Source organism: Pelmatolapia mariae, linkage group LG12 (assembly GCF_036321145.2).
Source record: "Pelmatolapia mariae isolate MD_Pm_ZW linkage group LG12, Pm_UMD_F_2, whole genome shotgun sequence".
In the NCBI taxonomy this organism is placed as follows: Eukaryota; Metazoa; Chordata; class Actinopteri; order Cichliformes; family Cichlidae; genus Pelmatolapia; species Pelmatolapia mariae.
The window spans coordinates 15,284,385-15,298,488 of record NC_086237.1 but is presented as its reverse complement, the minus strand read 5'-3'; the positions used below and the strand labels follow the sequence as shown (position 1 = coordinate 15,298,488).

Genomic DNA, 14,104 nt, shown 5'->3' with positions numbered 1-14,104 from the left:
CTGACACCTAAAGAAGCATCTTCAGCTGTGAGAAATCTGGCCAAGAGCTCAATGCCTGGCTTCAGTCTGGGATTATATGAAGACAGAACCTAAATCCGCCATGAAAAACTGTAATTGCAAATTGGTTCCTGTAGACAAAAAGTAGTCTGCTACAGTAAAGCATATTCTATACCGTATTTTTCAGACTATAAGGCGCACTTAAAATCCTTTAATTTTCTCAAAAATCGACAGTGTGCCTTATAATCCGGTGTGCTTTATGTATAAATTCTGGTTGTGCTTACTGACCTCGAACTGATTTTATGTGGTACACAGCGCTCAAAAATCTGTCAAAAAAATGCTTTAGTACGACTTTGGTAAGCTACGAAGCCGCACCGCTTGATGGATTGTTGGAGCATTATGGCTACCATAGTCAGGAGCCTCACAGAGTAATCTGGGTCCAAAGCTCCGTCCTATTAGGTCCCAAAGTCAAATGAATACTGCGGCACACAGAGTTAAAAACTGTCTAAATTCTTTCATAAAATGATCAGCGTTGCTGCTTTACCAGGTGTAACAATTAAGTAACAATTAAATAACATCCAGGCATCCATGAAAAACATAATTTATTAAATTTAATGGAGTTAGAAGTTAGCAGGAAGTTAGCTCGCTAGTTTCCACCTAAACATGATATAGCATGTTCTGACTGAGAAATTTCTGAAAAATTAAAATGTACAGCTCTGCTATCACTTCCAACATAAATGAAGACAGAAAACTAAACAGCAGTGACATTTGTAGGGTTACTGAAGTTGGGCTAGCTGGTATTTAATGATGTGCTACGTGATCGCTAGCGACACAGCTATGTTAGCATAACATAAACAGTAAGGATGGAGGATGAACGCTAACTTTTTTCTACTTGATAAAAGTTAATGTGAGGGTTCCCGATGGTTACAGGCAAATGCAGGATGCTGTAAATGGACCAAACTTCAGTCAGGAGAACAACTGAGATAATCCATCCACAATAACAGGTTAGTCACTAAAATACTGCAACAACATGGGAATAGAGCAGCTGCAAGAGAATTCAACATTAATCAGTTAATGGTACGGAAGTGAAGGAAGCAAGAAGAATGAGTTGAGTAAAGTTTGACTTATCTGACTGTTTTGTTTCACTTAACGCGCCTTATAATCCGGTGCACCTTATGTATGAAAACAGACCCGTTCATCGACAGTGCGCCTTATAATCCGGTGCACCTTATGGTCCGAAAAATATAGTAAATTAATTTATATTGTGCCCCAAAACCTTTAGCTGAATCGCTTTTTTGTCCATAAACCTTGTATTGCTTTGTCCTCTGGTCAGCTCATGTGAATTCTGTGTACTTACATAGTAAAATCCATCTTCATCTATTTCACCAAAAACTGTGATGACATCACCGGCACAGAAAGTCAGTTCAGTCTGTCAAAGAAGAAGAAGAAAAAAAAACAGCATTACGACATGTTTAGCCCGTCTCTGTCCGTCACAGCAAGCGAGCACTCTCCAAAACATCCAGTTCTCGGGCAGTGTCATGAGTTTGAAATGCTTTTGCTTCCTTCTCCAAATCACTGTGATGCATCTTAAACACTAGTGTCAATTCAGTCAGCACTCAGGACTGTTGCAACTGTTAATGCATCAAATGTTGTAACTTTGAAGACAGGATTGCAGCACACTGGGCACATCTCTTTTATGGGATTCTGGAGAACACATAAACCAAACAGCGCATGTGCACAATATGTAGGAGAGCGGTCGACACAAAAGACCAAACCAAGGAGGGGAGATGCTGGCTCAGGCAATGCATGTGAGGGGCTTTAATTCATGATCACCGAGGAGAGGACAGAGGGCCGTGGCCTGGCATCCGAAGCCCACCTCCTCTTTTGCACTCCAACAAACGGGTGGGGGGGAAGAAACACACACAGAGCAGACAATACCGTACCCTCCTAACCCTCACTCACCTCCTCATTCAGTCTGTTGCCTTCATACTGTGTCGGTGGCAGTGCCAATAGAAAGGTGAGAGTAAGTGAAATGGGGGGAGGGGCCAAAAAAAAAAGACAGCACAAGCTAACACAGCGCTAACTCCTCAGATAACCTCACCTGTGCACATATTATCCATGATCCAATTTAAAGGAATAATTCCACTTTGTCTTAAAGAGTTTAACAAGAAGATTAATACAACTTCATCTGTCTGTTAAATAAGACCAAGGCGCCAGGTGAGCAGACGTCTCCAGGGCTGAAATATGAAGCCAATCCACAAATGGGTAGTTTCACATTTTTTAATGGGAGAACAGTGGTTGAAGACCACAGGATGAGCAAAATTATTGCGACTGAACACGATGAACTTGCAAACTCGTTTCCATTTAAATGGCTGCTTCGAATACAGGCACCAGTTTTCACTTGCAGTCAGCTGACGTCTTCAAAAGGCGTCAAGTTGCCAATAAAATGGCAATGAGACCGAGTCAGTCTGCTGTCAATTTCCCCCTGAATAGGGTGAAGCTGGCAAATGCATCCAATCTGTTTGTAATAATACGGTAATTAACTGTGATCTGCACGCAAAGAAACTCAAACGGAAATACACATAAACTTGGCAGCTGCTTTACGACTGAAAGGGGTTGTTGTTGGTGGGCGACCAGTTGGTTGCCACCAGCTAGCTACTTGTGATCGGTTTCCAGCAGCAAAAAAATTAAATGCAATGACTAAACACATTAAGGGTTACAGTTCTGCATGATTAAGGGCTTATCTGCTTCGACTGAATGCAGCCGTGTGTCAGGGATTACCTAAGCTAACTGAAGCCAAAAAAATGGACCTTTCATGCCTTTAACCCAATTATCTGACAAATAACAGCCTGCTACACAGTGAACTGGATATCTAAGGAATTTTTCTCCATTTCTTTAGGAACCTGTTGAAAAGTTAGCTCCGAAATTTAGCCCCTCGCCCTCTCATTCAAGTGTGGTTGTGAAGCTCCTAAAAGCCAAGATGGTGGTAAACCTAAACTCATGAGCATACTTAACGTAACCTAACATAAATAAAGGTCAACACAGATTTGTTTTTTAAACCAGAAATATTTAGATTCCCTCCCTGCAGCCTCATGTCCGTTCATTTTTAACATACAGACATGACGGTGGAATCAATCTTCTCATGCAACTCTTCAACACAGTGAGCGTCTCTCAAACGGTCAAAATATTCCTTTAAATGCTAAACCTTGGAAAAAATACTAGCATTAATAGTAGAATATAATCTCTCATTGCGTGCATGACTCAAAATATTTGGTGCTTTTTCTGCTTTTACGCCTCTGTGACAAACAATGATTGAGACAAAGCGGAAAGCTGGAGCTGCGGGGGGACGGTACCTCGACATCAACGTTAGGGGAGCTCTCTCGGGGGTCGTAGTCATACAGAGCCACCATTCTTCGCGTGGACATCGGATGCTGACGCCCGCTTCGCCTGTTTCTTTCTAAGAAGGAAAAAAAGCAGAATACAGATAGAGAGACGAGAATAATCACTGGTAAGAATGTAAAAACAGAACTGGGTGTGATGACCAATGACCATACATAATGCTCGTGTAAGACCATGTGCCTTCAGTCTAAAGTGTGTCCATGTTAGAATGACAGAAAATATAATACATGTATTCAAAATCATTATATCTGGAAAAACCCCTTGAGACATACCATCTCATTTTCAAGAGGGGTACAAAAATTTATCCCACAGATGAATAAAGATGGTGAGGAGTGAAAAACAAGCAGTAAAGATGAAGCGGAGAGCTTAAGAGCATCTCGCTGCACACAGACCTCTTTTGGACTTTCTGGACCTGCGATTTATTGAGCGGCCATCTTTGAAACGGTCACAGTTCACTTCACAGGAAAGCAGAAAAACATAATTAAGCAGGGGGAGTAGAGGAAAGGAGAAGCGAGTCAGTAAAAGACAGTCCAGTGTATCATTAAGTTGGCTAGATAGACACAAAGGTTATCAGGGCAAAAGGAAGAAGAAAAGTCAGATGGTCGTATAGGAGGAAAAGAAAAACATGTCTCACCTAACTTCTCCACAGGAGTGTTAAGTGGGAGGAAGCCCTGTTTAAGGAGCTGGTCCATCATTTCATCGTCTTCTGTTTGGATCTCGGAGACCATGTTACAGGGGATCAGACCCACTCGATCTCGGATCTCTGCCCTGTAGAAACCATCCGTGTCTTTGTTCCCAAACACCTAAAAGAACAAGTATCAGAGTCAAAGGGCAGATACCATGAAACTGACAGATTAGGAGCTGACAGCTTATCCGGTCTTTAAGTCTGACGCCATTTGCCGTGTCTGGGCCCAAACTCCGCTGCCGGTCCGTAAGTGAAACAATCACTGTGGCATCACTGAGAGTTGAAAAACTGTCTAAATTCTTTCATCTCTAATAAAATGATCAGCGTTGCTGCTCTACCAGGTGTAACAATTAAGTTTAACATCCAGGAATCAATGAAAACAGGATTTATTAAATTTAACAAAGTTAGAAGTTAGCAGGAAGTTAGCTCGCTAGTTTACATCTAAATATAATATACCATGTTCAGACAGAGATTTCTGAAACAAATTCAAACGTACAGCTCTGCTATCACTTTCAACATAAATGAAGACAGGAAAGTAAACAGCAGTGATGTTTGTAGGGTTACTGAAGTTGGGCTAGCTGGTATTTAATGATGTGCTATGTGATCACTAGCGACTCAGCTAGTGATCAGCAGATTCACTCAGATTGCTATTTAAAGGCAACAACATTTAAAGGCGGGTGAATTTAATAACAAAAAATTTGGGGTTATGAAGCTAAAGGATGACCGATATAGGATTTTTTTTAAGGTGCATACCAATATTTGGTGATTTTAAAATCCAATATACTGATAGATGCTGATCCTTTTTTCTTTCAGACTGCCTTCCTTGGTTGTTGTGTTGCCAAAGGGGTAGGGCTGTGCAATATGACCAAAATCTCATATCCCGATATAAGACATCTATCGTCCCGATAACTAAATAAATCACAAAGATTTAACATTTTCTGTAAGTTCTGTGAATCAAGGGCAGCTCGACTTGCGTGAAGTGTTTCCAGCTGGGCGTCGTGCACCTGGAGTCAAGTGTTTTAACCGATGTATGAAACTATACATTTTTAGCCATAAGTTGTAACGGCCGCCGTTTTCTTTGTGAGTATTTATTACACGGCGTGCTTCGGGGAAAAGCCTGTTCTAACGTTTGAGTCTAAGGTTTATTTTTTTAGCACCTGACGGCTCTTTTTTGCCTCTCATCCGTAAACACTCTGCATACTCTTTCACGTGATTCAGTTTATTTTGAAAAGTCTCAACAGGATCTTGAGCTTTATTGTGAAAGGTTTATGTGGAAAATAAACAAGCGGACACGCGATGGTTTTACCGTCGTTGTTGCTAACGACAACGCATAAAAACAGGCGCTTGTCCGTCTGTAGTGTGGTTATATTAAATATAAGAGAAAGAGAGAACTTTAAGAAATTAATATAGCCACTACAGTGACCATCAAAACGATGAAAAGATGTTGCTGTAAACAGTTTATTTTGCGACACCACAAACGATAGTGTAAAATGAAACGATAGATGTTTTTATATCGTGATCCGATATATATCGTTATATCGAACAGCCCTACAAAGGGGAGTGCCCTCTGGTGGATAAACTATGCAACTTCATCACTCAAAACATGGCTGAAGGGTGTTTCTCCCATTTCTTCATTGATTTTTTTTAATTTTCGTTCATTAGCTGTTATAAATGCTGATATTGATAGATTAGCCAATAACTAATATCGGCCAATAATACTGCCCCACCATGTCTGTATGGTATGCAAGTATTTAAAGAGACAGTCTACCACCTTGATGATCTGGCCTTCCTTGAACGGCAGCTCCTCATCAGCAGCGTCGGGGTTAGGAGACATGGACAGGGGGTCATAGTCAAAGAGAGCCACAAACACACGGGTCATCTCCTCCGGCTCGGACTCCTCGTAGTAATCCGGGGAGCACCGTCCCCGCCCGTGCCTGCGCCCACCATAGCCGTCTGAAACATAGAGGAGGCCTCTGCTGCTACTACCAGCCTTATACAGCCACGTTGGCTGTAGAGGCAATGAGAGCAGAAGATGTCTCTTTGTTAGAGCTGACAGGGGAGCGGGCGATGAGATGCATGTGTGAAAAAGGAGCCAGGGGTTTAATGCGATAAAAACAAATTTACCTTGGTTATAATATTAACTTGGAAAACAATTTAGGCCCCCTTTTTTTTTTAACGAAACGATCGAAACACACCGGGGTTCTTTGTTCACACATCTCTGCTTGCTGGCGTGTCAGTTACCAAACGTCACACAACAACACTACACAGGCAGGAAACGCGTGTCAGGCAGTTTTGGGAGGGTGCAAGGGAAGCTGAACAACCATACACACCAGGAGGACACAAGTAACACTGCACTGTTGCTCATTGCTGTTTCACTGCCTTATCTCGCAGAGGCTGATTAGCATGCATGCTTTCACGAGTTCAGACACAATGAGGAGGGCGTTCCCACAACAACACAGGTGTAATGTCATGCTCTGAGGCCAGATCTGGAAACAATGTGCAGAGGAAAAGGGCAAAGGAGGCACGTTCACATGGGTGATAACACATCAAATGCCCCAGCAGCTCCTGGCAGCATAGATATCAGGGACAGTGAGGGGGAAAGGATGAACCTGATATCAGTTCCTCATGCTTCTCATGGATCACCATGTTAAATGTTACAATGGCAGATTGTAAGTCTTAAAAATGGCTCGGAGATATTGCAACAACTTCCCGCTTAGCAACTGAAATATGCCATTTGGGTGGTGTAAAATGTGCTTCAACAGTCGGAAGTAATGAATGTGCACCTGAGTGATACCGACAAAGCAGGAATGCAATAATTCACCCAGTAGTGTGTCCGTCTTTCTCACTGTACTGTAAACAGCTCATGCAAAAACGAACAAAAGGGGCTACAGTGTCATAAAGGCAGGGAGAGGGAAAAGATGAGGTCGAGGAAAGAATAAGGTGGGAGGGGAAGGAAAAGAAAAAGGCATTGCTAAGTTGCAGCAGGTTGGAGAGTGGGCTGGACATGGAAGGTAGATGGGAAGACAGGGTAGGTGGGTTGGGGTTTCTTGGGGTTTAAGGCATTAGGAGTACATACAGGGAAGGGATTTTCATTCTCCAGCAACAGGAAAAAGTGGCCAGTCTTGTCTTCCCCCGTCAGCTTTTTTCAGCTAAGCTAAACTAAACCAAACAAAGCGGCTGTCCAGCACAGAACAAAGACCACCGCGACATCACTGCATGTGTTCAAACAACAGCGCTTGGGCTTTTCTGGCATGGTCAAGGTGAATTGTCATCTTGGAGAGAAGCTGTACCACATACCATATTGATCCTCTGAGGACATAGATCGCCATATCCTGCGCCGAGCTACACTGCCATAGTAAACATCCTCCTTGACGGGTGAGAGGTTCCCCTCACTCCCCTCACTGTTACTGTCCATGGTGATCTCTACAGAAGACACCAATCACAACGGTCAGAGATCCCCCCTCACACACACTCTGCTCTACCCCATGGCCCATTCACTCATGCTGAGACAGTAGGATGATGAGGTTACCCTGAGGTGGGGGTGGGTGGGTGGGGTTAGGGGTGCACAAGGCAACAGGTTTTCACTCTGGAGTCACTGGATGTAAAACAGCAATGCTTGCACTGTTTGCGAGGAGGTCGGATTGGCTTGGTAATGGAAACATGTTAACCCACAGTAAACACAGAGACAGTGGGGGCGTGTCTGAGGTGAACTTTCCTGCAAAACTGCATGTGAACATTTGGCAAATCCAGCTCATGAGGATGGACAGCTACAGGGTGTGCAAACACCACCACCCCCCTCAAAAAACAAAACAAAAAAACAAAACAAAAAAAAACACGGGGGGTCTACGTGGTTGTTTAAGCTCTATGGGAGAGATGTACAGCTCGGCTCATATGGGTAAGACATGGTATAAATCACAAGCACAAACATCAGTGGCCCTGCAGGTGGAGATCCTCATGTGGTGACCTCACTAACCAATGGATGGGATAGGTCGTCGCTGAGGAGGGGTGCCGATGTGAACCGGCCTCCTCCCTGAATGGTCCAGACGATCGGCGCTTCCATGTGACGGCGAGTTCCCAATGATCTTAGGAGTGAAAAACAACAGAGAAGAAGTTAGCACCGCGATTCACCTACAACCTGCAGGCAAGTAAACATTTAAAATAATATTTCAAAAAGAAATCCCACAATCCTGTTAAAACAACTAAAAACAAAAACATAAGAGCAAATGATGTGGTTTCCATTTGTCCTTAGGAAGGCAAAATAATAGGAAAAATAATAATAATGGTAAAGAAACCGAACAAACCATCAAAAGAAAAGCAAATCAAATCAACCCCCAACACAACAACATGGACAGGGGTTCGGGAAAGGTCAGATGTTAAGCTAAAGACCATTTGTTTGTTTTGTTTTGTTCTGTGCATGTCAGCACCTTGATGAGAAAAGGAAGCAAATGATGGCACAAAGTGACAGAAATCATGGTGAAAGAACAGAGAGAGCGAGAGTGGGAAGAGAACGAGTATGAGTTTCGGGAAGCTGTGGTCAAATGAGCAAAAGATACTAACGCCTTTAGCCTGTGGCTTCGGATCACATCAGCTGGAATGACGTGAAAAGTCGTGATGAAGAAGAATTTTAAGACAGAGATGAAGGCTTAAATGAATCCCAACAGGCTAAAAGTCTTGAATTGGCCTCCTTTTTTGTATGTGAAGTGATGGAAAGCAGGAGATGGCTGGAGCTCTAAAGGGTGAGACATGGAGAGCAACGTATGAAGTCTGCAGCTGGCAGAGAGAAGAAGGCACAGGCGGGGGGAGAGCAGAGGAGCAGCATGTCCCCATGCACTGCACAGAGACTTTCCTTTACATGGAGCCTTTCCCCTCAAAGACATGAGAAGTCAAAACTTTGTTAAATGGCCTTTAGGTAATTTGAAAGTTCTACTTTATAAAATCCACCGAACACTCGAAATACAAGCAAAGTAATTCACACAAAATAAAACATTAAATGAGACCAACCATGACCATGTGATAAACTGTCAAGAATGGAGGAAAACAGAAAGTCAAACGAAAGAAAGGGGGTTCTCTTAAAAAGAAAACAAAAAAAAAAAATCAAAAAAACAAACACACAACATTAAGAAAACAGAATGGCTGCAGCTTGCTGATGGAAAGTACATCAGAAAGTCTGAATCACACACCAGCGCCTGGTCCCGGTTGAGCCTGGACAAAGACTGGGCCCTAGCCTCCCTGTGGGGGCTGTAATAGACCCTGTCCAGCTCGTTCAGCCTGCCCTCGCTCAGGGCCCCTTCCCTGGAGTAGTTTCGCGGCCCAGCATCCCGACCGGGCCCAAAGTGCTCCCTGTTCCTAAAATCACCCGTGTGTACCGACTTGGCCGCGGTCACTGGGACATCGGAGAACTCCTCCTCCACGCTGCACTGCCGTGTGAGAGTCCTTTTCCGGCCCATGGCCAGCGCCCGCCTCTCTACGGGGCCTTCACAGTGAATGATGCGCACAGGTCCTCGCATGGGGCTCCCGTGAGCGTAGTACCCTCGATGGCCCCGCCCTAAAGAGCCTTCTTCTTCACTGCCGCAGTCTAAACCGCTGTCAGGGCTCTTGGTGTTCTGGCGGTTGGGTCGTCCCAAGCTGCGGTCGTCGGCGCCGTAGCAGTACCGGCTGTCGGTGAAGCGAGGGGAAGAGCGTTGGCGTTGCAGGCGGGTGCTCTTGCTGGGGGTGAGATGGTTGCGCATGTGAGCGTCTTGGGGGTACATCCTCCGCTGAGTGTGTGGCGTTCCCGGTCGCCCCCCGTCTTCGAAGGACAGACGCTGACCCATGCTGTCCACGCTGTCCGACTCTTCCTCGGCCACCTCAGGGATGCTGTGGAGACGCTTGCTGCGGAGCGATTTCTGCTTCACCACCTCCCTCTGGAGGTCCCAGCAGTCTCTTTCCTCAGCTAAGTCCTGACGCTTGTAATATGCCTTCAGTCGCGACCGAGGTTGGGGGTAGGAGGGGGGTTCAACGTCCCACAATTTCACAGTTCAGTTCGAGTCAGTTCAAGCAAACGGTTCAGTTTATATTTTTGCGAGGGAGGGGGGGGGGTTTGTAAAGTTTTTCGAAGGTTTTAGAACAGGCAGGAAACAACACAGTGTGTGAATAGAACAAATGGGGGGGAAAGACAAAATAAAGACAGAATTAGTTATTTGTGGCTATGTGGTAAGACATGCAGTCTCATTCCGTGAGGAGGAAATGGCATGCTCTGAACAGGAATCTGTCACAGCTTTAAGATGGAGCGGCAAATCGTTAAAAGTGGACACAGAGTTTAAACATGGAAAACATTTAAACGAAAGAAAGAGTTGGACGCTGTGAGTGTTACAGGTGAGGGCGGTGGGAACATTTATGAGGATGAAATGAGCAGATGAAGTTTTTAAAAAGCAAAAAAAAAGAAAACAAAAGAACAATGCCAAGCTGAGTGGACACACTCCTCCTGCGTATTCACGGTCGCTTTACAACATCTAAACGTTTAAAGAGAATGAAAAATGTGCAGCAGAGATTTACACATAGATGTGATGACAAAAAGGAGATGAAGAACTGGTGCACAGACAGAGTTAATACACCAGTATATACCCCTCATTAACACCACATTGATGTACGGGTTTTACTGGACAAAATCAGCGGTATGCTAACCGAACCTGTAGTGATTTTCTGCTATAATACAAAGAAAAGATCAGCCAATACAGTACAGGTAGCTCTCGCTCTTATAATAATGCTTTTCTTTCATGATATCAAGTTGTCTTCCACACATCCCCGCTGACAGACCAAATGAAGACGGGATCATGTGCCGACAATGTTAACAATAACATTCAAATTAAACATTAGGACATGACAGACATAAACAAAAGTGGATATTTCCATTTAAGTACTCACTTAAATGAGATTCCCATGTGTACTTGATATGCCATGACCCTTTGATACAGTACAGTATATTAATAGTTGCATTTCAAGTTCACAGTCTTAACATTTTGACTTTCAACACTTGTAAAACTAGTCTGGTGCAGTAAATCGAGCATCCAAATGCAATGCAAATGGTAAAAGAAAACACTGTATTTTTTTGGGGGGGGGAGTTTGTTTACACCCTTCCCTTCTCACATGCATCTTGTACAGCTTATGTATACACAGCCATTCCCATATGATCAGCCTGGGAAGAATAAAGCAGAGCTGGAGGGGCAGGGGTGGAGGAGCAGGTTAGGGTGGGGAGGCTGATTCGGCTAACGCAGCTAACAGGCACGGGAGATTAGCCAGGCAAAACCACGACGGGCCTGGTTGTAGAGCTTGTGAAAGATAGCGGGTATCTCCAGAGGTGGCAGAGCCCTTCTTCCCTATATCTTTATTTCTCCCCACCTTCCTGTATCCTCCCTCCAGGCCACTGTAGAGTGAAGGCGTGCAGGTAAATATGTACCTTGAGAGTGTTGTGAGAGTTGATGCTGCGTCTGCGGCCTTCCTCCAGCTGCATCTCAGAGTAAAGATCCTCCTCGTCCTCCTCCAGGATGTCAGACAGGTCAGATCCTCGGCTGCTCTCTGTGTAGTACTCCTCACTGTGGCTGTAGTGGTGATGATGGTGCTAAGGGAAATGAATGAGAGAAAGCAAGCTGAAGAGCGATTGTTTGGTAAGTAATAAAAGCTCTGAATTCAGGTCTTTTATTTTCAGCAACTGTGTGATGCTGTCAACCTGAAACCTGCTGAATCTGTCCCTTTAAGAGTTAAGGAAGTTCTGAATGCAAGATGTATCTTATAAAGTGTCCAAATTATAAGCCTACAGTACAGATTATAATACACACATTAAGATGGGACTCAGTTTGATTTCAGACTGATTTGATCCAACAAACCGATTCTCCTGACAGGCTGAGCACAGCTTGTGTTTTCTGTAAAGTACCTGTCTGCCTAACTCGGAGCCCCTGAGGAATTCATCCACCGAGGCGCCTCTCCTCCTGGCGTGAGGCGAGTCGTAGCCATCCTCCTCCTCATCAGAGTTGACAGGATGCAAAGCATTACCTCGCTCACTGAAGATATTCCTTTTCTCGACCTGACAGGGGAAAAGTCAAACTTTTAGATGGAAAAAGGAGAGAAGAATAACCGAGAGGATGAGAAAGACAAACAAGTTGCTTACTATCTTACTATATTTTCACAAATCTAATGATTTCCTCCAAAGCACTGCTTGTTTACAAAGCAGCCTAAAAGATATTACCATAGTTTTTTGGCTGGGAGCTCTCTCATCACATGCTGTGAAAAGGTTTAAGAGTGAAATCCTCACACACCCGGTTACCCTCAGCAAACACTCTCTGGGCAGCTTCCCTGGCCATGGCCTTGGCGATGGTGTTGGGGATGGGGACTCCCTGAGGCTGCGGCAGGATCCTCTGAGGAGAGGGAGATCGCTGTGGCTGGAAGGGCGGTGGCTCCAGGTTGGGACCTCGCATGGGAGGCAGCGGAGACGGGGAGCGTTCCCAGGGCTGGGCTGGCCGCAGGCCCACCTCATGCTCTTTGGTTTCTGGCTCTCTGGCACTTACTAATGGTTTGGATTTGGGCATGGAGTTGCGGTGAAAATGAGGCTGCGGATAGGGAGGAGGGGGGCGGATGGGCTGCGAGTGAGGCTGTGCGTGGGGCAACGTGTGGGGCTGGGGTCGAGGCAGAGGCTGCACCTGGGGCTGAGGGTGGTTCGGGGGGTACGTCGATGGATAAGGAGGGTGGGTTTGTGAGTGAACTGGGTGGGGTGTGGGATGGGAAGGTGCAGCGGTTCTGTGGGAAAGGCGTGGAGAGCCCAAGAGATTGTGCGGTATGATGGCCACAGGCGAGTCCTGGGACTCTCCTTGTGTTGATAACGTCCTTACAATGACTTCCCTCGCCTCCAGACCCTGAATCCTGGTTAAGTCCACAGTCACATAGTCTGCTGTGGGGTACAAGACCTCTGCTATCTGCATTTACAAAGAAACCAGAGTCTTTACCAAAGGGCAATTCAGAATGTCCTCATACAAACATACACGTATCATCTAGCTTTTACATCTTGGCTGTCGTAAAATATAAGTTCTACGAGACAGTTACCATAATCTAAAAACTCACTAAAGGCAGATTTGAAGCCTTACAGCCACAGCACCATTTTTAAACTTCACACTCACTTCACACCTCTCAGGGAACGGTCAAATACTTAATAAATAAAGCATATATCTGGCATTTAGTTCAAAATAAGATAAAAACATAGTTACTGGATACATACGTGTGCATAACAAAAATAGCCTGTAGAAAAAGGGACCCAGGGCAAACCTGTTTATTTCTCATGCCTCGGGGCTGCATATGAACATTAAAGACTTTCTCCAGGAGATGGCAATAGAGTGCTACTGAGAAGTTACAACTCAGGAAGGCAGAGGCTACCCATTTTAAGATCTGCAGTGTAAGACAAAAAAAATAATAATAATAATTTTTTGTTTGTTACCTTTTGTCCCTTTGTGCACACGGCGTAGCCTATCACACTGGCTCCGTTGGAGGTTCCTGAAGGCGTCAGGGGCGGCGGCTTCCATCTCACTTGCAGGACCCCGGGTGTTTGACCACACTGGACCTGCACCTCCTGGGGAGGGAGAGGGGGGCCTGCGGAGAACAGTGCACATTTATCAGACAAGGAGAGAGGAAATAAAGACAGACTGCCTGTTCCTGCCATCCCTGCCTGTTTGATCAAAAATGAATGAGCTGACCTTTGTACTGTGGACCGCTGGCGTTCAATATCCACTGTGGGATGGAATAAGCATGTTCTCGATCTGGAGGATTTGTAGTACACGTCTCGAATTTAAAACCTATTTCACTAAGATGAATAGCTGGTATATCATATGATAACATCAGTCGGGGACGGCTGAATAGCAGTATTTACCAGTAGGATGATTTTTCTTTCTATCTATAAACAGGTTTATGTCGGGGCACTGGTTGAAAAATCCAAGTCTGCCAACATTGGCTATATGTATAGCAATATCATGCTCTTGCTGACAATATTCTTCCGAGCATCTA

At 44.8% G+C, this 14,104-nt stretch overlaps 1 protein-coding gene across 26 annotated transcripts in view; it reads right to left on the bottom strand.

Annotated features, from left to right (window-relative positions):
• rimbp2b (RIMS binding protein 2b) overlaps window positions 1-14,104 on the bottom strand; it is a 99,447-nt gene that overhangs the window by 5,817 nt on the left and 79,526 nt on the right. For 14 of the 26 annotated variants that reach the window (XR_010095255.2, XM_065471826.1, XM_063489129.2 and 11 more), the window contains 13 exons: window positions 13,542-13,693; window positions 12,373-13,026; window positions 11,991-12,140; window positions 11,517-11,678; window positions 9,262-10,038; window positions 8,055-8,163; window positions 7,379-7,504; window positions 5,853-6,034; window positions 4,031-4,199; window positions 3,789-3,851; window positions 3,351-3,454; window positions 1,960-1,986; window positions 1,355-1,426 (listed from right to left, as the gene is read on the bottom strand). Coding sequence is in view for 25 of the 26 variants with exons in the window: in XM_065471826.1 (XP_065327898.1) it covers window positions 1,355-1,426; window positions 1,960-1,986; window positions 3,351-3,454; window positions 3,789-3,851; window positions 4,031-4,199; window positions 5,853-6,034; window positions 7,379-7,504; window positions 8,055-8,163; window positions 9,262-10,038; window positions 11,517-11,678; window positions 11,991-12,140; window positions 12,373-13,026; window positions 13,542-13,693 (2,747 nt within the window). In the remaining variant the exon portion in view is untranslated. Of the gene's footprint in view, window positions 1-1,354; window positions 1,427-1,959; window positions 1,987-3,350; window positions 3,455-3,788; window positions 3,852-4,030; window positions 4,200-5,852; window positions 6,090-7,378; window positions 7,505-8,054; window positions 8,164-9,261; window positions 10,039-11,516; window positions 11,679-11,990; window positions 12,141-12,372; window positions 13,027-13,541; window positions 13,694-14,104 lie in introns of those variants that run through there. The other 12 variants (XM_063489150.2, XM_063489152.2, XM_063489153.2 and 9 more) reach the window with 9 other exon arrangements.